The sequence below is a fragment of the Carassius carassius genome, chromosome 27 (assembly GCF_963082965.1).
Source record: "Carassius carassius chromosome 27, fCarCar2.1, whole genome shotgun sequence".
In the NCBI taxonomy this organism is placed as follows: domain Eukaryota; kingdom Metazoa; phylum Chordata; class Actinopteri; order Cypriniformes; family Cyprinidae; genus Carassius; species Carassius carassius.
Window position 1 is genome coordinate 24010662 of NC_081781.1, and position 23802 is coordinate 24034463.

The following is a 23802-nucleotide window of genomic DNA, read 5'->3' on the forward strand; positions in this document are numbered from 1 at the left end:
AACTGGAACTTGACTCGACTCTGGAGAGTTCACTGGAACCTGACTCAACTCCAGAGGGTCAGCTGTGACTCTCATCCTGTGCAGCGGCGCTGGGCAAACAGCCATCTTGGGCCATGACTCTGGACAGGTGGCCATCTTGTGCTGTGGTGCTGGGCTGGTGACCATCTTGTACTGTGGCGCTGGACCGGTGGCCAATTTGGGCATTGGCGCTGGGTTAGCAACCTTCTTTTGCTGTGGCGCTGGGCTGACAGACATCTTGTGCTGTGGAGCTAGGTTGGTGGCCATCTTGGGCTGTGGCGCTAGGCTGGTGGCCATCTTGGGTTGTGGCGCTGGACTGGCGGCCATCTTGTACTGTGGCGCTGGACCGGTGGCCAATTTGGGCATTGGCGCTGGGTTAGTGGCCATCTTGTGCTGTGGCGCTAGGCTGACGGCCATCTTGTGCTGTGGCGCTGAACCGGTGGCCAATTTGGGCATTGGCGCTGGGCTGGCGGCCATCTTGGGCTGTGGCACTGGAACGGTGGCCAATTTGGGCATTGGCGCTGGGTTAGCGGCCATCTTGTGCTGTGGCGCTTGGCTGGTAGCCATCCTGGGCAGTGGTGCTGGGCTGACGACCACCCCGCCGGAAGAGACAGGAGTGGCTGGGGCATCCCACCGAAGCTGATGCTGCAGGTAGCGCACAAATTCCCAGAATTCCATGTCTCTAACTGCGCCATCTCCTCCTGAGACACTGGATCATCCAGCCCGCCATTGAAATAGTCTTTTAGGGCCGCATCGTTGTAACCCATGCCCTCGGCCAGGGACCAGAACACCTGAGCCAGGGCCCCCACTTCATTGCCCTCTTGGCGGAGGGCGGTCAACCGAAGGTACTTGGTTCGCCGCTCCGCCATCTTGGCTGGGGAACGGAAAAACGACATACCGCTGGTTCCTACTGTGACGGAGTCCTTCTGTCACGATCGGTGTTACAGAAAACACGGCGAGAGAACCAATAGCAGGTAAGTCATTACAGTCCAGGCAGGGTCAAAACCAGAATATCCAAACATGAAAACAAGACTAGGAAACAAGGCAAGGGCAAGACTGAATTGACGGACATGAATAATCATAGGACATTAAACAAGGACTCCGTTACACAGACTCAGACAGACCGGGTATAAATACACAGAAGGATAATGAGGGAACAGGAGACAGGTGGGGAACAATCAATTACTCAACAAGGAGGAAGGTGACCAAATAAGGGAACAGGAAGTGATAAGGTGACAGACACCGTGAGAAAGGAGGACATCTAGTGGAAGCCCCAGAGAACACAACCCAGACACTGTGACAGTTATTTGCTCTCTTTCTGAACAATGAAAGAATAGTAGCAATTTTTATATCACATTCACTTTCATTGTTAAATTCACATTTAATATAAAGTCAGTTGTATTAAAAATATGTTATGGCATGACACCTATATCTGTTACTTAAGTAAACAGACAGGGTATTATAATAAATTACATAAATTGGAGTAAAGGCTGATGAAATATATACATTTATACACACACACACATACATTACATACATTTTATCTATATATCTAAATAAAAATAGGCTCAGTATATATGACCCAAAGTAACTAGAAACTAACTACTTGAGTAGAATTTTTATCCGATACTTTTTTACTCTTACTCAAGTAACTGTTCAGAATAGTACTTTTACTTTTACTTGAGTAAATATTTCTAGAAGTACTTTAAATTTTACTTGAGTACAGTTTTTGGGTACTCTACCCACCTCTGCCTTTAGTATTATTGTTTGATGAAGTTAGGTTGCAGCAAATAACCACTGAAGTGTAATAACATTTCAGTGTAGGTGATCTACTGTGGGCCAACGAACAGGTTCATGACCATTATGAATTTCGGAGTTGGTTTGAGTTGCTGTTTTTGAGGAGGTCGAATATCCCATAGTGACTTCTTTTCTGCGTTTTATGGGCTGTTTGCTTCAATGGACCAAAGTGCAACAAAAAAACATTTACAAGCTTTTTAAGGTCCTACTGGACAATCACAACCTTCAACTGTCCTCTGGAAGCTAGAAAACCAGCAGAATGAAGAGCTAGCACTTACTATACCATAACTGCTAAACCTTCTCTTGGGCAAATTCAGTAAAAAGATGCTTTGTACCATATTTCAGTGCATTTTGTTCACTGACAAATCAGTTTACACAGAAACTACTGTAAATGCACTGAAATAATGTTGTGCCATGAGCATTTAAATTATGTGGTTCACTGTGTCTTAATTTGCATACTGTACGGTTTTTCTGTGCTGCATTTTGATTATGAACCTCTCATCTGTTATTAAAATATGTACATCTTCCTGTGGCCTCATGGGAATATTAAATTGTCCATCAGATGCGCTCTTCAGAATTTCAAAAATATTTGGTAATCTGGATATTTTTTTGCCCAGCACTTCATAAATGCTGTGTATCTTAACTTACTACTTATTGAACTGAAATGCACAAGTTGATGTTCTAGTCAGAATGTGTTATGTGAATATGTTATTTCCATAGCAATGCACATATTGTATCATATCGCATTCACATAATATTGTTTCAAGATCTCAAGTTACACAGGTTTTTACTTGTTTCACAGTTGTAAACATGTTTGAAAATTTAGAACTTTCTTGTCAAATAAAACAATATTCTCACTGGTAACTAGTTGCTTACTAGCATGTACGTCTATTGCTAGCATATTGGCTACTTATAAGTACTTATAAATCACAATACCTATTCTGCATGACCTTAATTCTGCCAATTACCTAGACTTAACAACCTTAAAAACTAATAATAAGCAGTAATTATGGGTTTTATAGCCTGTGCCAATAGTGCTATTAGATCCCAGCTATCATCTCCCTAGAAAGCAGGCAATTTATGAAATTTAATTTTAAAAGAGTGATGTTAGATTACATTTTCTATTAATCATGACAGCAGATGTGTGATGTAGATTGTGAGACTTCGCCATTTCAAAGACAAACTTAATTTGAATCGATTGTGGTGGTGTAATGGATTTTACAATCCCAGTAAGTACGCCAAATTGTAGTAGTCTGCTTTATCTTCCAGATACACTGGAAAAAAAATATATATATATACAGTACAGACCAAAGGTTTGGACACACCTTCTCATTCAAAGAGTTTTCTTTATTTTCATGACTATGACTATATATATATTCTTCATCAGCATTTTTGTCATACTTTCCATTATTAATAACAACAATCATTAAATAAAGATATAGGAGCATCTCAATAAATTAGAATGTCATGGAAAAGTTCATTTATTCAAATTGTGAAACTTAAATAAACTGTAATAAACTGTAATTTGAGTTGAATTACTGAAATAAATGAACTTTTCCACGACATTCTAATTCATTGAGATGCACCTGTATATTAAGTTGAGAAGCAAAATAAAATTTTAGATTACGTAAGATATATCTAAATGAAATGACTAAGTTAAAAAATGTATAATCCTGCTATGGTGTAAGAAAAATATACTTAATTTAAAAATTTATTTTTCTTAACCTATTGGTATTTTTCAGAAAAGAAGTCTTGCTTTCAGAACTGATATGTCTGTCTAGTGTGTTTGGAATTGACCTGTAAAATTAGAAACTATGCCATGCAAATAGTTCATCATTGTTTGTTTCCTACATTTGAAAAGTGTGTTGTTTTCTGCCATATAGGTTGAACTCTGGTATATCTGTTGGCCGTGGTTTGCTTAAGAAGAGCTGAGAGAATAGAGAAAGAATTGTATTTGGTGTGCTGGAATAAATTGGTGTTAGAGCACGCTATAAGCTAGGCTAGCTTTAGCTGATAAGCAGGCAGTGTTGGAGCAGATGAGATCGAGAAAAGCGCTGATGCATATCTGCAATGGTGAGTGAACGGGATCCGGCTCAGATCGCGCTGTAATGAGTTCTACAGCACCACGGCCCGACTGCAGTGTTTGATCAAAGACACAGGGCGGCCTACACCACTGTTTAGCATCACAATGTCATGCAGGGCTTAGAGTCAGACTACCAGCACTCCACACAGATACTGTTTCACGAACAGATACTGTAGATTCTATATTAGATATGGCAAATTTTAGTATAGGCTTGTCACATTTCCCGAAGGGTTATTAATAAAGTGCCATTTCGGAACTAGGATAAATGCGCCTATAAGTATGATAAAGTTATGTTTAGCTTCTCAGTCACTCTCTCTCGCTCTCTCTCTTGCTCTCTCTCTCTCTATTTCTCTCTCTCTCTCTCTCTCTCTCTCTCTATGTATATATATATATATATATATATATATTGTATTAGGCATCAAGCTTTATCTGAGTTTTCATTTAAAAGGTTCAGCTACACTGATTTTTATCTCAGCCAAGGACTGAACCCACAGTCAGTGTAACATGAGATAGTATCAAGTTCTCCTTTTGTAGATGTCATTACTTCTTCTGTCTTTTTGTGCCAGACTGAAAAGGTTTTTTTTTTTTTTGTTTTTTTTTTTTTTTTTTTTTAGCTCTTAAGGTCCACAGTAAAAGTGTGATTTAACTGATTGCCACAGCAAACAGCTATTTTACTATGGTTTTAACAAGAAAAGGCAGTTCAAACATTTATTTACACATCCTCCAAGCTTTAAACTTAAATACGTGATTTATTTATTTATTATTTTGTAAGTATATCCTTGAAAATGTTACAAACATCGCTCTGTATAGGCAAAGGCATCTGAGCATTTATTATGTCAAAGTTAATGAAAATGAGACAAAAAATGACATGAAATGATGATTAAAATAGTTAAAACAAATAACAGTTTTAAAAATAAAAGTTAAAATCAATTTCAGTAGCTCAAAAAATGAAGTGAATTTGAGTTTAGGCTGTCTGTTTATTCAAGAGTTATTATTTTTGCAATTACACTTGGTAAGACCATTGGCACAGACCTCAACAGTCCAAAGTTCATTAAAAAAAAAAAAAACTAAAAAACTCAGTTTATTGTGTTTTTTATTTTTGTCTTTGGCTGAAAGCACTTGTAGAAAGAGTTTTGAGCTTCCTGAAGCTCAGACAGCAGTCGAGGATGGTGATGAAGTAGACAGCAGTGGGGGTTTATGCTGGAGAGGGTTTGGCAAGAGTCCGTGTTCCCTGACAGCTGCTCAATTAGACATTTCAGATAACACACCCTTAAATGGGAAAAGCTGTTTCAGTGCGTCAAACCTCTTGTAAACTGTCTGAATGGATTATGCTGGCTACATGGTTGTACGACCTAACCAGAACGAAGAATGAGCTAAAGCTGTTAGAGTTTTACACAAGTTCCAAGTGAACTCATAATTAGTCATGTTCTAGTGATCACCTGATTTCTGCCTGAGTGTAATTGGATGATGACAGAGGAGATGATTCTCAGACAGAACATCGGATTCATTTTTTTTCTTTGCTTTTTCACTTTTTTGAAGGTGTACAGTATATCCTTTTGAAAGAAACCATAACTTACATTGCATCTTTTTTGCCTCATGTCCACTAGTTTTATTTTTCTTCTTCTTCTTCCTGACATTTATAACCAAACAGATTGTTTTTACTACTTGACCTTTAAAATTGTAATACATAAATTACCTTTTTTATGACTGGTTAGCCTCTTCAAGTATGAAATGAGCAGCAATACTTATTTGTAAATGAGCTTAATTTGAATAAATGGTTTGTTTGGGCTAGGGATGGTCTTTGATTTGTAAATATTCCAGTATATCAGAATATTTAGACTTTATTATCCAATCTTCTGTTGTTCAAATTTAGTGAGCCATGCTAATTGTAGCCTCGGTTTTCTGTTCTTAGCTGACAAAATTGGCAGTGGTGTTTTTTTCTTCCGTACGACAGTTGTACCCAATAAAATTGCCAGTGAGTGTGGTTTACAAATCATGCACTTTGAAAAAAAAGGGAAAAAAGAGGTCATAGTATTATGCACTGAACTTATAACAACAAACTGAACACAAAAAAACCTATACAACAATATTCAGCCCCCTGTAGTCATAATTTGCATTTGAAAGTAATGAAAGTTTCTTTGTTCCATTTTTGGTAAGTTATCTGTTTTAATCTATATCTACTGTCTACATTGTCCAAAGAATCCAATGCTTTTATTATTATTATTATCATTATTATCATCATCATCCAATTGACAGAATATGGTCCTGAATATCAAGGTACAGTAATACTCCAGGCCAGCATTATTTCACTTACAACCACCATACAGGGAATAATAAATAACTTGGTAAAGTATGAGATGGCTGCACTGAGGGGAATGTGACTTATGTTGATATTTTCCTCTGAGCACTCTTTATGCACCCTGACAGGAGCTTTCACCTCATACTTTATTTCACTCATTTTATCCAAGTGACATTATTCAGTGCAAGAGTAAAATACCTTTCCAAGGGTAATCAATGTGTTTCTCCCTGAGTGAGATTTAACTCAGTGCCTTCATAAATATTCACATGTAAGCTTGAACATTAAGTATTAATAAGCCTATACAGACAGAGAGGCAGCAAGACCCTGTTTTGAACTTGGCTGTACAGTAGGTCCAATGAATAATGACAGCATTTCTCAAAATTGAAAAGAGTCACAAGTGAACTAAAGCTCAAAAAGCTCAACCAGGAATAAAGGTAACAGTGCTCCTCATTGTGAAATGGAAAGACTTCTTCTTCTTCAACAAGCCAGTCTAGACCTAAGGGTCAAAGTTTGGCTGGTTAGCTTAGCCTTTTAGCTATTGCAGGTACAGACTTGGCATAGAGTAAACGTTGGTGGGAGATTTGCTTTTGAACCATAATTATGCATGTATGATTTATATTTTACAACTGCTTGAAATCTTACAGCTACAGACCTGATTTTGATCATATGATATATAGAAATAAACAGTCCTGTAAAATAATTTTCCATTGAAATTAATTATACTGGCAAAAAGAGGGGAAAAATAAACAAATTAAACAGAATGTGAAATCAGATTTAAAATTACAAAATGAAGTGGCCTAAATTGAATGAGATTTTTGTGTGTACAGTATGAGTGTGTTTAACATATTTGTTACGAGATCCAATCTCCTTTATATGTAAAAGAACTGAAATATATGTCACTTCCATAAAATCAATTTAACTTTACTTTCTGAATTATTTAAGAATTAGAGAGTCAATGACAAATAGTTTTAGGCAAGCCTGATAAATGGGTTGTCTTAACTCAAAGTGTTATCACCGCTCTGTCCTTTTCTGCTAAAATCATTCCCTGTGGGGGTGTACCAACCACTCCCTTGTTACCAATAATAGTATCACATTTGAGAGGTATGTTGTGAGTTAGAATATGAACGGACGTTGATGTGAACCTATCACCTATCTGATCCCAAATTACAGTGATCCATTTATGCTGTACTTTTTCTAACCATGTGGGATGCATTAAGCTATATCTTTCATGTAAATCTTATGTTTGGTAAAAACCAGCCATTGCAAATGGCAAAACATTTTGCTGATCTTTTGGTTTTGGCATCACGCTGTACGGCCCCTCAGTAAAAGCATCAAAGGCTCGCTTCCCATACATTAAACATCATCATATAAATATATCTTCTAATTGGCTGTGATTGTGTGGTGTCACATATCAGTTTTGTGTTCAGTGTTCCTTTGAAATATTCTATAGAATTATACTTTAAGCAGTGTTGTTGTGTCATTTGATTATAATTCCTTCTTTTATACCCATAATGGACTCTCATTTATGATGAAATCAGCTGTGGGGCAGGGTTAGCATTAAAATGGATTAGGAAGAAAAATTACACAATTACAGTTCATGTAAGCTACATTGGTTCATTGGAATAATGCCTACATAACACACCTATACAAAATTCACTGCAGTTTCAAGCTGAAATGAACCCCTTTGCTGGCAGAAAAACAGTAAGAATTTGTATTCATTATCACAAAAAAATATGATTACAGGGACAGATTAACAATTAACAAAGACTTAATTTTGGTTCCTTGTGTCCTAAAAATGTTTATACCATAGTACATATTACATAAATATCTATATATCCAATAGTGTCTATCAAACTAATCTGACTAATTTGATTGTTCGCTTTTAATTGTAAACCGCAAGTTCAGCACGCTAGTGCTCTCAATGTCAAATGTAGAAATTTTAATTAATACATATATGACCTCAAGGTTAGATTATTGTAATGAGTTATTGAGGGGTTGTTCTGCACTCTTAATAAACAAACTCCAGCTGGTCCAAAATGCAGCAGTTCTTACTAGAACCAGGAATTATGACCATATTAGCTTCAGTATTTGAGTAAGTTCTAATTGCTTTATAGTCATCCACGTCTGCTGCATTCTAAAAACTCTGGAAATTTGATAATACATGGAAGCGTCAGCGCAAGTTCTACTAGGAAGACTTAATGCCTCGTCACATTACAATTAGGTCTAGCCAATCTGCCCTCAACTTGAGATATATAAGCCCTCTACTCACACTTCATTGTGTTTGCAGATACTATCGCCTGACTTATTCCCTGACTTTCCCTGGGTTACTTGCATATAGTTAAATGGTTAGTTCGCCCAAATAGCAAAATTATGTACTTACCCTCATGTCATTCCTAACCCGTGAGACCTCTGTTTATCTTTGGAACACAGTTTAAGATATTTTAGATTTATTTCGAGAGCTCTCAGTCCCTCCATTGAAGCTGTGTGAACGGTATACTATCCATGTCCAGAAAGGTAAGAGTGATTAGGTAATATATAGGTAAGATATAGGTAATATATACTATGGAAGTCAATGAGACCAGAAACTGTCTGGTTACTGACATTCTCCTAAATATCTTCCTTTCAATTCAGCAGAAGAAAGAAATTCGTACAGGTTTTGTTTTTAAAGTGATTTAAGATTTTAAAGTTAGATTTTAAAGTGGAGTATCCTTTAACAAGTGAACTGGATCAAGTTCCTGTGGAATAAAAAATGTTCCTGATGGCATGCATTGTTTCTGTTTCTCGTTTTTAAGAAATGCACATTTCATACAGAGTAGCCTACATAATTAGAGAGCAGTCTGTTTTCTTTCGTTTTGAATTGTTCTGTTTAAAAGTAGACATTTCAAGCTTTCTATATATTTCTCAGGTCTGTGAGGCAAGTACCTTTTCCCTTTTCCCTCATAATTGGGAATACGAAAAATAAAATAAAAAGAATATTTTATGTTCTGTGTAGGTCGACCCTTCTTCATCCGGTGGCTATATTACTTTTGGTTTGCGCAGTGTAATTCATAGAATTACTAAAAAATATTTTGCCACCTAAAAGTTAAAGATTTTTTTGTCACGTCACATCACATGTGTATTTCACTCATATTAAATATAAAACGCATGTGTAGACTGATATTTTTCTAATGTCTTGACTCGTTTATTAAGGGAGTATGATATAAACAGACGTTTCAATATATTGGTTTTAAATGCATTTTCTGAGAATTTATATTTCAAGTTTTATACTGCAAATGTCACGTCCATAACGCTGAAATTGCCCAATTTTAACGAATTCATCCTCAACTTTTTTTGGTAGGTCTACGTATTTTATTATGTTAACTTCAAATAATACTAATATAGTAATTTAAAGATGTGGTAGCCCTACATCTTATACATCACACTCCACTGTTATGGTGGTAATTTCAGTAGATTTACTCAAAACAAAATAAGAATGGAAACAAAAATATGATAGTATCGTGCAACAGCGCACATTCTATCAGCTGCAGTTCAGGCGCCTCAGTCCCAATACTGTAAAACTCGACGTACATTCACATCACATGTTAATGCAGCGGTAGAGTTACACTCACGGGACACTGCACTTATTCGCAATCAAAAAAGTTCATTATTTGCTCATGCTTTAAAGCTTTGTCGGGTAAATATTTCATTGGCATTCTGTTCTGACATGATGCACTTTTTCTGAGCTCTGAAGTGCGTGCGCACTATCAAACCGCGCCAAACTGGATTTTTGTTGGGTCAGACGCATCTGATAGCGATGGGGGGCCGAGACCGCGAGAGCTACATGGAGCAACATGTAAAAAAATAAAATATGCACCAAACAAGCCACTTTGAAATGTTGCTGTTTTCACAAAAGTTGGGTGACCCTCCCCCAAGACTAAAAAAAGTTGGATGACCCTCCCCTCAACAAAGAATAAAAAGACATGACCCTCCCCTATTTTCCTCCGGTGGCCCCTTCCATAAATACCGAACGGTCCCTTAGAATGAAATTGCTATGTAAATTCACAGTGCCTCCTTTGAGCTGCAATAGACAATGTGTAAAGTACATCTAAATGCCAGGTCAGATGCTGTTTCTGTGCCACCTATACTGCAAAGCTGGGTGTTTGTTCATACAGAGTTCATCAGACAGCCTGAAGCCTCTTACGTTGTTGATTTAAATTTCAAAACACAATTCGACATTCGCTCGCAATGTTTTTTTGACGAAACCTCATCATTTTGCAGGACAATTGTCTATTACAGTATACAACACATATAGAAGGGTGCCAATAAAGCTGTGGTGATATACAACACGCTTTAAGAAAAGTTTATTTCCATCACACTGTAAAGTGATCTAGAGGAAAAGCAGATGTGTTTTGCCTATTGGCATACATAGCCTATTACATGTATTTGTTTTTATTTATGCTATTATAATTACACCGGGTCACCAACTAATGACAGATTGAAATCTACAGTAAATTAACACATCCTTCTTGACTCTTCAACCGAGTGTAATGGTATTTAAGTATGTCATTTTTTGACATACTATTTTCCTATTTTATTCTGTAAAGCTGCTTTGACACAATCTGTATTGTTAAAAGCGCTATATAAATAAAGGTGACTTGATATATTGATAAACTCATAACTTTTGATGTTTGCATCAAATAACGAGCTCTATATGTATGGCTTTTTTTTTAAGCAAAGCAAACTTGCTCAGTGGCTCATCTGGTATAGCACTGCACTCGTGACACAGATAATGAGTCCTTTGAAATACAAGTCACAATTGTCACACCATGGTCCTTAAAATACTTTTTACCACATATTTGTGAACTTGTACCTTATTACAGTACATTTGCATTACATAACCAGCTCTATATGTATGGCTTTTTAAAGCTAAGGAAACTTGCTCTGTAGCTCATCTGGTATAGCATTGCTAAATGATGATTGTCACACCAGGGTGTCTGTCCAGCAGAGGAAAACGTAGGGCACAAGACCTTCCCTGGCTTCCTTCTGAATTACTATTAATATTGGTTCAGTTTTACTTGTGTCTGTCTTGTTTGAGTGGGTTTATAAGACCTGCATTTTTTATTTATTTATTTATTTATTGTATCTTTGCTCTTGAAATTCTTTTGTAAAGGCAGACCTCTGGCAAATTCCCATTTTTGTGACCCATGCTTGGATTACTTTGAAGGACTTTTACCCAGAGCTTTGGACCTATGTGTTTGAGAATTATACTTTTTGTCATTGGACATTTTTTGCCTGTATCTAGTCATTCTGGACCTGTACCCTTTTCATTCTTTTGATGATTGTTTTGTGTTTATTTCAGAAGGACATTAAGAAATGGCTTTTTTATTTTCCTCAAGTCCTGCCTCTTATGATTCATTGCTCCATAGTGCATTCTGAGCTTCCTCCAACACGCTTTGGCTTTGAATCCTTGCCTTAACAATAATAAGGATTGAAAAGGCATGGTTGCTTCAACAACAGTTTTTTTTATCTCATATTTGCCTTTAACGTTTTTAGAGTTCAGCATTAGTGTGGTATGTTATTTTCATAGATCATTAATCTTTTAGTGACACTCACTGGACATTTTGTTTCTGAACTGCTGTGATAAGTTGCAACCAACATAATAAAACACAGCCAGATTCATGTTCATCTGTTTTGGTTAACACTAAACAAACTTTTGCTGGACAGTTCACTTAAAAAGTGCTGTACAGTTCAAGAAGCAATGTAATATCAGTTGTCACCACAGGCACATTTTTCAAATGAGTCTGAGTTGCATATATATGCTTAAGAAAAAACACTCTTACATCAATGTCTGAACCTGTTGACTAATTTTGTCATTATGGACTATGTGCTATTTACCTCACTGTGAATGAATAAGCCTAACTAGCTAAATAATCAGTTTTTGTTTTCCTCTGGTAATTGCTATCACAAGCATGTCCAATGTCTCCTCTGGTCATTTGTATAACTAAATTTCCCTGCCAGTGAGGAGCAAAAAGCACAGGCAAAAATACGATGTCACTCGTTGCTTTTTTCCACCTTAAAAGAATGCGGCACCTCTACGAGCCACATTTCCATCTAATTACTGTAGTCACTGACAGCATGGTAGGCCGGTAATTTGATTTATATTGAGTTACACAAGGAATGGATTAACAGCTAATAAAAAATGCATAGCACCGCCCTTGCAGTCACCGCATTTGTCACATGCCTTTACTTTCCTTCATGTGCCCTTTATGCTGCGCTTTGAGCAGAGAATGAGAAATAGACCTGCATATTCATTCACATTCTGTCTTTTTCGCACTCTCTTCAGGATGCTCTTGGCTGGAGAAAATAAATAGATTTACAGGCCTCCGTCAGTTCATGTTATAGTTGTAAATTGCTCCCGATGCTATCTGTTATTGAGCTACCAGAGAGAGCTAAATGTGCACCACTCATATTGTATTATTTATAATCATATCTTTTTTTGTTTTTCTAGGATGAAGACATAAAAATAGAGTAGGGCACAGTTGTTATTGGAATTATCCAGTAGAAAAACAATATACTGCACGTAAAAACATTATTCTTCAGTATAGCGTGGAAGTTATTTGATATAAAGAGTATGCATGTGTTGTTGTAGTTAATATTAATAATCAATTTAACTCAATTACAAATAATTATAAAAATAAATAAATCTAACAGGAAATCTAGATTTAAACTGACAGAGCGTGTCTGCCTCCTGAACAGTGTTTGGAAGATTCTTCCAGAATTAAAGTTAAATAGGGGATTTAAATAGGAAAAGTATCTACCACTCACAGTTGATTTTGAAATTCTAGGTATTATCAAATGGCCAGAGTTTTGAGATCATAGCGGACATGAAGAACTATAATGCAATATGAGCTTGCTCAAATACTGAGGTACTAAACCATGTTTTGTTTTTTCAGGTTGCGAAGAAATATAGAGCTGAGTGTCATCAGCATAACATTGAAAGCTAACACCATATTTCCCAATATTATCTCTCAAGGGTACACATGTAATGCATGAAAAGTAATGGTCCTAGTACCGAGCCTTGAGGTATTCCATACTGCACTTGGGATTAGTATAATACCTCTTCATTCACTGCAAAAAATTGATGGTGGTCAGATAAGTGCAATTTGAACCATGCCAATGCACTTCCTCTAATGCCAACATAATTTTCTAGTCTATTCAAAAGAATTTTGTGGTCGATATTGTCACAATCCAGCGGCACTAAGATCCAGTTCAAATCATCTGTTTGCAGTCTGATTAATTAATCAGTATGTAATTGATTCAGTTTTTTTTTTTATTCCATGGTCAGTCCTAGATATATAGCATCCTCCTCAGTCAGTTTTTTTCAGTAAGCAGGTCATAGTATGGGGAAGTCACACCGAAAGAATCCATAGCTTGTTTATAAATGTATGCAAAATACAGCTGCAGAGTAAGTAAGTATTCAGGTGCACCTGAATTTGTCATGGTGTCTTAGTGTTTGAAACTGAATATATATCACATTCCTCCACCTTACTGAGAAGTGCCTCTTAATGCCAAGGCTACCACTTCTGTGCCTGATCAGAATAGAATACACAGAGGAAGATCGATAAGTCATTGTGCATTTTGTGGTTATTTTACCTTACAAGATGGATGAAACTGATGTGATCAGATCAGTTAAATATGTGTGCAAATATGTGTCATAGTTATGTTGAAAAAAAAAACTATTTTGAGTGTTTTTTGTTAATATGAAGATTTATGCATGACATTATTTTAAGTGTTTATCCAAAATCTAAACAAATTGAAATGTATAAATAAAAAAAGGAAATTATATAATTACATCTTATTGCTAACTAAAAGACACAATACAATATACCTTGCACAAATAATGTATTATACAAATAGAACAATACATTTATAAACAAAATATCATGAATCTTACATTACTGCATTTCAAACCAGGAGACCCTGAAACAACAACAATTTAACAAGTCATATACACAGAATTATGAAAGATTTGTGGTTAATTTGGTAGCATTTCATAGTGATTAGTTTTACCAATTGCATTATTATTATTCAAGAAAGTTAGAGGAAAGACATTTGCCAGATATACAGTGATATAATTTATGTAATTTTTTTAATATTATTATTATTTTATTTTTGGTGCACTAGGCAACCCTGATTACTTGTATCCTCATTTGGAACATTAGCCATATGGTCACCTTTAAATGAACACACATCTAATTAAGATGTTGCCATTACTGTATTAAATTAGCTTCAAATGAAAAAAAAAAAAAAAGAACATTAGGCTTATTTGTATTTCTCACTTTATGATAATATGTCCAAACAAAGGTTATTCGCTACACAAAAAGTATGAAGAATACATTGACTTTTTGTGTCAAGCGTTCTATTTTAAATACTGAGCACAAAAAAGAGGCCAATCACATTCAGCAACTGAACACAACTGAAAAGCATTTTTCTTTCTCTACTTAATTTATATTTAAATATTTATATTTTGTTTTTTTCTTATACTGGTAATTTAACATGTCAGTCAATTATTAAGAAAACAGTGTGGTTTAATAAATGTTTGACAAAAAAATAAAGATGGCCTGCACTCTAAAGTAACTTTGGCAAAAAGTATCATTTTTATTTTTTTCCAATACTTTTGGTCTTAGCACCGTGTTATTCATTTGATTGCAATGTTATGCTTGAATTAATTGACAACTCCCTTTTATGAGAATGAGAGAGAATGTTATAGCATTTTCAGTCTAGCGAAAGGTTGTGTCCAATCTTCTTTTTGGAGACCCTTATTCGACACAGCAAGAGGCCAGGAGGTTTGATCTTTGAGAAAACGAGTCCCGAAGTGATTCTTACAACTCTGCTGCTTCTAGCAGCTACGGCTTCAGCACAAACTTGCAGGGCAAGCAATCTCAGATGTCTAGACCCTTATTTTTACAAGTTGAGGAGAATTGTTGTGATCAGAAATCTTTAGAGGTTTGTAGACTGAGGGAAGTGTTGCACACAACACAACTGAGAAGAGATTGAATTTCATCCCACCAGCACGCAGAGCTTTTTATCTTTGTGAAAGCAAATCAAATATTCCAATGTTTCTGAGTTTACTGTATTGTGTAAGTAGAAATGTGTGTAGGTGTGTGAGCGTGAAGCTATCAGAGACAGATTGTGTTTATGGCTTCTGAATGACCCTCTCAGAGAATGCTATAGAGCAGGACTGTCAAATCCAACCTGTCAATCATTTTTAATGCTGTTCTCCAATTGATTTTGATGACATCAAACCTGAAATTCAAAAGTACTCTATATAGTGGGATATACTTAGCAACACACTGCCCGATCCAGTATTTTCTGGAAATACTTCAGATATCTTAGTTTCAAATAAATGTAAAAATGTATTATCCAATCGATATGCTCACCTGCTAGAATAAATCTGCTCACTTTACATCAGTGTTATTTTACTATAATAATCTAAATAATATATATGTTTTTTTTGTTCAGTTTTACATTTTATACGTTTATGCATTTGGCAGATTTTAGTATATTTAGTTATACTTGAACTAAACAAAAATGAGAAAAGATGCCCTGATAGCTAGCTGAAATAAATTATAATAATAAATAAATATATATATATATATATATATATATATATATATATATATATATATATATATATATATATATTATGTTAATGATTACAACCCTGCTCCACATGGTTAGAAAGAGAAAAATAAGTTCAGAAGAACAACAAAACATTTTCCACTTATTGGCTGGATGGCAGATGCAGGATGATGATGATATAAAAAAGAAATGGAGAGAAAAAAAATGAGGCAGTAATTATAAGAGAATTAAAGAGAGGAGAGAGAGCTCTAGCCAGATTAAGGCTGACTGTCAGAACAGAAGGAGAGAGCAAATAACAGGATCTCTCACTTTCATCCCTCTATCTTCAGCTTAATCTTGATATTTCTCTCCCAGTATGTTTATTGTGTCGTACTTATATAATACACCAGAATAAATATAATACAACATCAGACTCTAAAATCTGATTGGATGAGCTGCATCATTGTAAATAACCCCCTACACCTGTGACCACATTGTCTGATATTAATAAACCAAGTGTGGTCACCATAGTAAGCCTACCGCCTGGTTAATTAAGCAATGTCGAATGAGAAAGAGTGCTGTTGTGCCGAATATCAGCACAGCTAAGATATGGTTGTAGTCAGAACAAGAATGATTGTGAGCAGCATGTTGGGTACTTAGCATATTGCATACTTAGTCAGACTGAAATTGTTTTTTCTTTTATAAATGTTAATACTGATTTTAAAAAAAGTGTATTACCTATATATGTTTTACTCTATTAACTGTTAGGAACTATATTACTTTAAATTATTTTTATGTATTGTTTTATTATTAACAAATAACTAATTAAATTAATTAATATATAGACTCAAGAAAACCACTGGCAGTTTGCCGAACAGTGAAGTAATGGTTGTGAACATGCTCGTGAATGATTGCTGATTGGTGATTGTTTTCACCATGAGCCCCACCCACTTTTGGTCACTTGTGTGAGCATTTGGTGTAAAAGTATGAGTTTATGCATGTATGTAAATCAGTCTCATCATTTTTCAAGGTTAACATTGACAGTAACAGTTTATGAAAATGAAATTGAACAAATGTAAAGCAAAATGTCTTTTTATGGATTTTCTTAATGGACAGATTCTAATGTTGTTTGCTGTATTTATGTTTCTGTCCACAGGTTTGATTATCAAAAGCTGCTACACAACTCCAGTTTTTGCCTTGTTCCTCGGGGCAGACGGCTCGGGTCCTTCCGCTTTCTAGAGGCCCTGCAGGTTGGTGACTCTGAAGTTTCCTTGTCTAAAACTCTGTCACACCATGCTTCCTTTCATAACAGGTGTTTTTGATTTGCCTGGATGTTTTTAGGGCTCAGCCATTTGGAGCCCTGAGGTTGCACTACCCTGACGTAGAGGTTATTGATATTGACATTCTGTCATCTTTTCAAAAACACCCAGAGAAGATTCTTATATTGGAGAGGAGAGGTGAAGAGATCTATTAATAAACTTCTCTCTCTTTCTCTTACTCGCTCACTCACTCTATTTCTCTCGCTCTCTGTGTGGTTATTCATTAGTTGTGTTCTCAGTCTCTTCTGTTGGTTTAGTAAGGAGAATCAACTAATGATGCAGTCAAAGGTCTAGCAATTTCACATCTTATTTTCTTGCAGGAAAGATTACAGTTCACTGACTCTACCAACATAACTTTTGAGCATTGTATTATATTTTGATGTTTGTGATACTAATTAAGCAATCATTTTAATCTAATTTGAGGTGTTCAGCTTTTGTGTGAACAGCGAAGTTTGTGAAAAGCATTCAAGTCAATAAAACCTATGGTCAGTTATGCAGAACGCATGCATGAGCTGAAACTTCAGCTGAATATATTAATATCTGACTGCCCTAATTCAGGAGCTGTCAGTGCTGCACATGCAGGGTTCTTAGATAAACAGAGAGTTTGAATATTATATAGCATTATAAATAAATATTAATTTGGAAAATTGTAAAGCTTACAATAAGTTTTGATCAATGTAAAGCATCCTAGGTAGATACCATACGTTTAATAATTTTGGTATGTGGATTGCATATTCATATTCAAATTCATATTCATACTGAATATTCAGAGAGAGAGAGGGAGAGAAGGTATTTTAATATTTTAAAATTTGTGCATATGTTTATAATATTTCTTTAATAAGTCTCTCTCAAGGCCTCATTTATTTGATCGAAATTACAGGTAAAAAAATATTAATATTATAAAATACTACTTTGTTAACTATTCTCTATTGTGTTTATATATTTCAATGTAATTTTTTCCTGTGATGCAAAGCTGAATTTTCAGCATAATAAATCCAGTCTTGAGAGTAACATGATTCAGAAATCATTTTAATAAGCTGATTTCCTGCTTTTAAAAAATGCATTTATTGGAATTACAAATTTTACACTAACAGTGTAAAACAATATTTTCTGCTACTTTTGAATTATTGCATTTAATAAAAAGATACCATAAACACACTTTTCAAGCTATGTACACTCTAAAAACTGCTGGGATTTGGGTTATTTTGGCAATCCAGCGCTGGGTCAAAAAGGGACGAACCCAACGCTGGGTTACTTTAACCCAACCAGTTGGGTTATCATGTTTAACCCAACCTGCTGGGTTGCTTTTTTATTGTTTAAAATTACTAAATTGCAGGGTTTCAAAAACCAGAGCGGGTGTTTTTTTATCACTGTATTTCAGAAGGAAAACTACTGTATTTAGAAAATGTTCCCGTAGAAACAGTTTTTGTAAAAATAGGCTAACGATTGCGTCATAACCACTCGATTCTCTGTCGCACAGTAGAGAAATTACCGTACAGACAGGAGGAGAAGCTCGCAGGCAATCGGGGAGACGTCAAGAGAGAACCCCATAGATACAAGCCCTGGCGTTACATTTTAAAATACTTACTTACTCCTGCTCACTCACGCCAAAGAACTCACCGCTCAAGCTCGCCGTCTCTGCAAGATTAACGATGGCAGTTTGCACTCACAGCTACTAGAAGATTTACATCTGTCAGACAGGTTGCTGACGTCATCAAGCTTAGTTTGAGTCTGCGCGTCAGAAACGGAAGTGCTAAAAATTGCTAAAAATGGGCTTCACTTGTCTCAATTGAGTTCCAATGGGGTCGCTGTGTCCATTTCTTTTACTGTCTATGTTTGCAGCCGTTACCGGAGAAACCTTTACCTCTCCCGCTCTTAGCGCCTCCTGCTGGAAGAAAATGAACTCGCGGAGTCCAGCCATGAATTCAGTGCAAGGCTGTGGGAAACACTGCATTGAGCTAGGCATTAAACCTACAAATCTTGTTCATTTTAAATATCACTTTTACACACAAATAATAATTATCAAAAGGAAAATATTTATTAAAACCAAGAGAAGTCAAAAAGTAACATGTAAGAAGAAATGCAGAAAAGTATGGCATGGACAGCTACAGAGTTCATAAATAAAGCCTTGAACATGTGTTGAATATAACTTAAGATCAAATTGGACTTTGTTCAATTTTATATATTGTATAAAAATATACGAAAACTATTATACAGTAAATGTACAATTAGTTAGGTTCTTTACCAACTATTCTAGCATGACAGTACACAAACCACAACATTAACATTGATATTATAACATTTAACAGACGTGTGTGTGTGAAAGACTGTGAGCATGTGTATGAATGACAGTGTAAACTTTTCTACTAAACAACACAGAACAAGCATTTAACATTGTTTTTACAAATTATGCACTTACAGTTTGTTTCATAGTCCATGAATACAGATCATGCATCAATGTCAATTTTCATGATCTCTTTAGCATAATTGATGTAGTCATGAAGAAGCCCCATCAGCACATGTGACATCTTCTACATCATCCAGGGCAGCGTCCTCCTTTAAAACCACTGCTGCATCAGTTTAGAGGAAAGGACATTCTCTTCTTTGACCAGCATTCATCCAGTCACCACCTGCTCTTCATCAGTAGCCTAAGAGAAGCACATTTGAAAAAATGAAACATTTAATTAAACTATCCATTTTCAGGTAGAGGTGTATTCACATCCGTAAGGATAGGTACATAATCTGTGTTAAAGTTTCAACACTTTGTGAGGTTGTTTAATGTCTCGGTCAACCACAGCTCTCGTGAAGGCTATAATGGCAGCACTAGTGAGGGCATGTGATATTGTTTGAATAAATATATTGCTTTCAGAAAGCTTCTTTACTGAAACATTAAAACAGACATGACATTCACATACCTCACAAATGTTCATGTACTGTACGTAGATGGCTGCTCTTCAAATGGTTAGTTCACCAAATAATAATGTGTAGTAAACCGGCAGGAGACAACAGAAACATTTTCTAAAAATAACTTACATAAAATCTCAAAAGAATGATGCTCTCCCATGTCTCTGGCTTTTAACATCTACAAAAACATAGAAACAAACAATATTTTACTCTTAGTAAAAAAAACAACAATAACTGATAACATGAATGTAATGATATTAAACCTTGCTAATCATCGGGAAGAAGGAGGCGGGAACCGGCGGACAATCAAAATGAAGCTTTAATAACAAAAACACAAAACAGCGCACCAGCCCCTCACGGATGACTGGTGCGCGCAAATAAAAACCAAAACACAACTAAAAGCCCAGGCCTGGTCCTCTCTCGTCCTTCACTGTCGTCCCTCCAGTTTTATATCCTTCCATCTCCTCCGTGGGCCTCGAGACCGGCGGGTCGAACAGGTGTAGCTCATCTCCAATCACTCCACCGGCCTCGCTTCCATGTCCCTCGGCCCCGCCCCACTCGTCACAATGAAATTATGAAGTTTACTTGCCTTAAACGATCTTTCCCTCTCTTCAGAAGAAGCTGAGAAAACCACCTCCTCACACAAGCAGACTTCTGTGTCCTTAACTCCAGTTAGTTTGAGTTCTGCAAAGAAGGACATCAATGGTTTCAATAAAATATGAACATGTGATCACACTGTTGTTGCATCAAAATGTCAAGTAAACAGGCAGGACACAACAGAAACATTTATTTTCAAAAAAAAAATAATAATAACTCACATCAGTTTCAAAAGAATGAAGTTATCTTGTCTCTGGATTTCAACTTCTACAAAACAAACATTATTTTAGTCTTAGTAAAAATAAAGATAACTTGATGTTATTCTGAAGTTTACTCTCCTTAAACCCGTCTGTCCCTCTCTTCAGAAGAACATCCTCCTCCTCACAGTCTGAGACTCTCACACAAACAGCTTCTGTGTCTTTAACTCTCGGTGCACAGCGCTGACACAGTGAAGACACGAGCTGGACAAGTCTGAAATATTACATGCAAAACATAGTTTTAACAATTACCACTTCAACAGCCTCAAAATAATTATGCTAGCCTTTACTACACAATGCCGTTTCCTTTAGGAGACTAATGTACATTCAGTTTAACCGCGAAAAATAAGACAAATTAACATGAGTGTAACCCTAACCGTCTATTAACACCTCAAAAAGTGCAGATAATGTAAAATCATATGTAAATATGACATAAGACATTCACGGACGTTATATTAAAAGTACCTCTTCCGTTCAGTACGTTAACGTTAAAGGAGGCCGAGACCTCCGTGTCTGAGGCGAAAACCGCGTCTGCGTTTTTTTTTAAATATAACGTTAAGCTCCTTTGTTTACGCCTTTCATAAAACCTTCCGCCCTTTCATACAACCGGGTAAACAATAAACGATAACTATACGTTTTGAATCTTTACTTACCATAATGTCTTTCACTCGCTTCTCGCTTCTTTCACGCTGAGAAAATGGCAGCTGCTCGCACTGGAGACGTACGATCTTAACGTGACGTGCGTGCTCTCCTTCACGTCCGCGTTCTCAACCCAGCCCCGTTGGGTTAAAATCAAGACCAATTTTCAACCCAAACTTGAGTTAAAACAACCCAAAGTCCTACGCAGCAGTCTCAACCCAGCATTTGGGTTGAAAAAACAAATGTGATATGAGATTTGAATAGGAGGAGAAAAAAAGTTTGGTAAAAGTGGATTTTGAACCTTGGTCAATCGCATCAAAAACACAACACTACCCACTTTATGTTTTTATAGTGTTGACTATTCCTCTAACACATTTGTGAGTGGAGCTACTGTAAATAGGGCGATTTGCACTTAGTGTAAAAAGACATTTATACGTAAATACTTCTGAAATCAGTACTTGCTCTAGAGATTGAAGAGTTTCAGACGCAACCAGGAACTAAATACAGGAGCATGTGAAGAAAGAAAAGTCCTCAAATATAAAGAGAATGTTACTGTAGTTCTTTTTTTGTGTGTGCGTGTTGTTTATATGTATGTATTATGTATTTATTATTATGTGAAATTTAATTAGGAGGTTTTTGTTAGTGACTGGAGCTACATATTTATAGCACTTAGAGTATCTGATAATTATGAAGGTCACTTTATGAGAAATTTTCCATCCTCTAATAAGTAAAGAGTTGCGTAAAATCAGTGAGTGGATTAATAAAAATGTGTCCATACGCTGACAGAGGCTTCTCTGTCTCATCTTTAGCCTGTCAAAACCGATAATTGTCGGTCAGGTATGAGAGGTAAAGACAGGATGTTTGACTTTCCTCAGTATTTTTCACATCTCTCCAGCAGTTGTGTAAGGCTCCCTGTGTTGTGCTCTCTGATGGGAGCACTTTGAAAAGAGACATCAAAAGGCTTTTAGATGCTGGTGCATGTGGGGCAGTCCTTCTGTTGTCAACCACCTCCATTTAAACATGGAAAGAGGAAGTCAGGACTGCGTGTGTGTGTGTGTGTGTGTGTGTGTGTGTGTGTGTGTGTGTGTGTGTGTGTGTGTGTGTGTGTGTGTGTGTGTGTGTGTGTGTGTGTGTGTGTAAGGCCAGGTGGGATTACCAAAGCTGTGGTCTCTGCCACACTCCTGATATCTGGCACAAACCTCCTTAAGTCTTCCATATGACTGTCACCTCTGAATGCTGGACAGTGAGGTTCGGTCTGGAATTCATAAAAAGTCTCTACTAAAAAACTACCTGCCTCACTGTAGACCAAATATACAAATCTATCAATTTATAGGTTTTTGTTTCTTTTAGGGTGTGTGTAATTATTTTACTTAAATTAAATTCACTATAGTTTTACTTTCCATTACAAATTGTTCCATCTGCCACTGAGAACAAATGCGACTATTTCATTTGCATAAACATATCTCATGTAATCTCATAAAAACATATAATTTGCTTGTGCCCATCCATTCTCTGTCACGTTGGTTATTATTGTGGTGTTGACAATTCCTTTTTATCCATCCCTAAACATCTTAACTGACCGTTGGCAAAGACCCACCCTCCTGAGTTACTGTTGCTGTCTCCAACAAAATAATTTCGCTATCACACTACACATCATATTCTCACGCAGTGAAAAATACATTGCAGAGCAAAGAAGAAACTGACAATAAGCAGACAGACAAGACAGAGCAGGTTACTTCTGGTATGAAACAAGGACTAAGGACTCTCAGCTTTCAAACTGTGTCATTTTTAAAGAAATTCAAACAATAAATACCATTTTGTGGCTCTTAAAAGTGTCATGAGAGATCAACATGAACCGATCATCTTTTCATATTTACGTAAAACACGAAATGAACCTAAACAATCATCAGAAAGTATTTTATGTCAACTGTTGCAGCCAACAGCAGCACAGCTTAACCCTCTGGCACACATTTATATTTAGATATATTGAAAAATTTTCAATTCAGACTATCTTTTATAATATTGAACCTCGGGCAAGATGGCACATAATATGTGCATTCTGATTAGTCAGATCACCTGTCAATCAAGCTCTTTGCGATCAGTCAATTCTGTTGTTGTTTTTTATTTTATTTTATTTTTATTTTATTTTTTTGTTTAATTAAAATATCTTAATTTGTGTTCAGAAAATGAATAAATGTCTTATGGGTTTGGAGCAACATTGGGCTGAGTATAATTAATGACAGAATAAAAAATATTAGGTGAACTATTCCTTTAATTGCATTAATCAGA

At 36.1% G+C, this 23802-nt stretch overlaps 1 protein-coding gene across 1 annotated transcript in view; it reads left to right on the top strand.

Moving 5' to 3' along the window:
- Positions 1 to 23802, top strand: part of LOC132107051 (exostosin-1) — a 333524-nt gene that overhangs the window by 243138 nt on the left and 66584 nt on the right. Inside the window, exon 3 of the mRNA XM_059513195.1 lies at positions 16954 to 17047. Within this exon, the coding sequence (XP_059369178.1) occupies positions 16954 to 17047 (94 nt within the window). The remainder of the gene's footprint in view (positions 1 to 16953; positions 17048 to 23802) is intronic.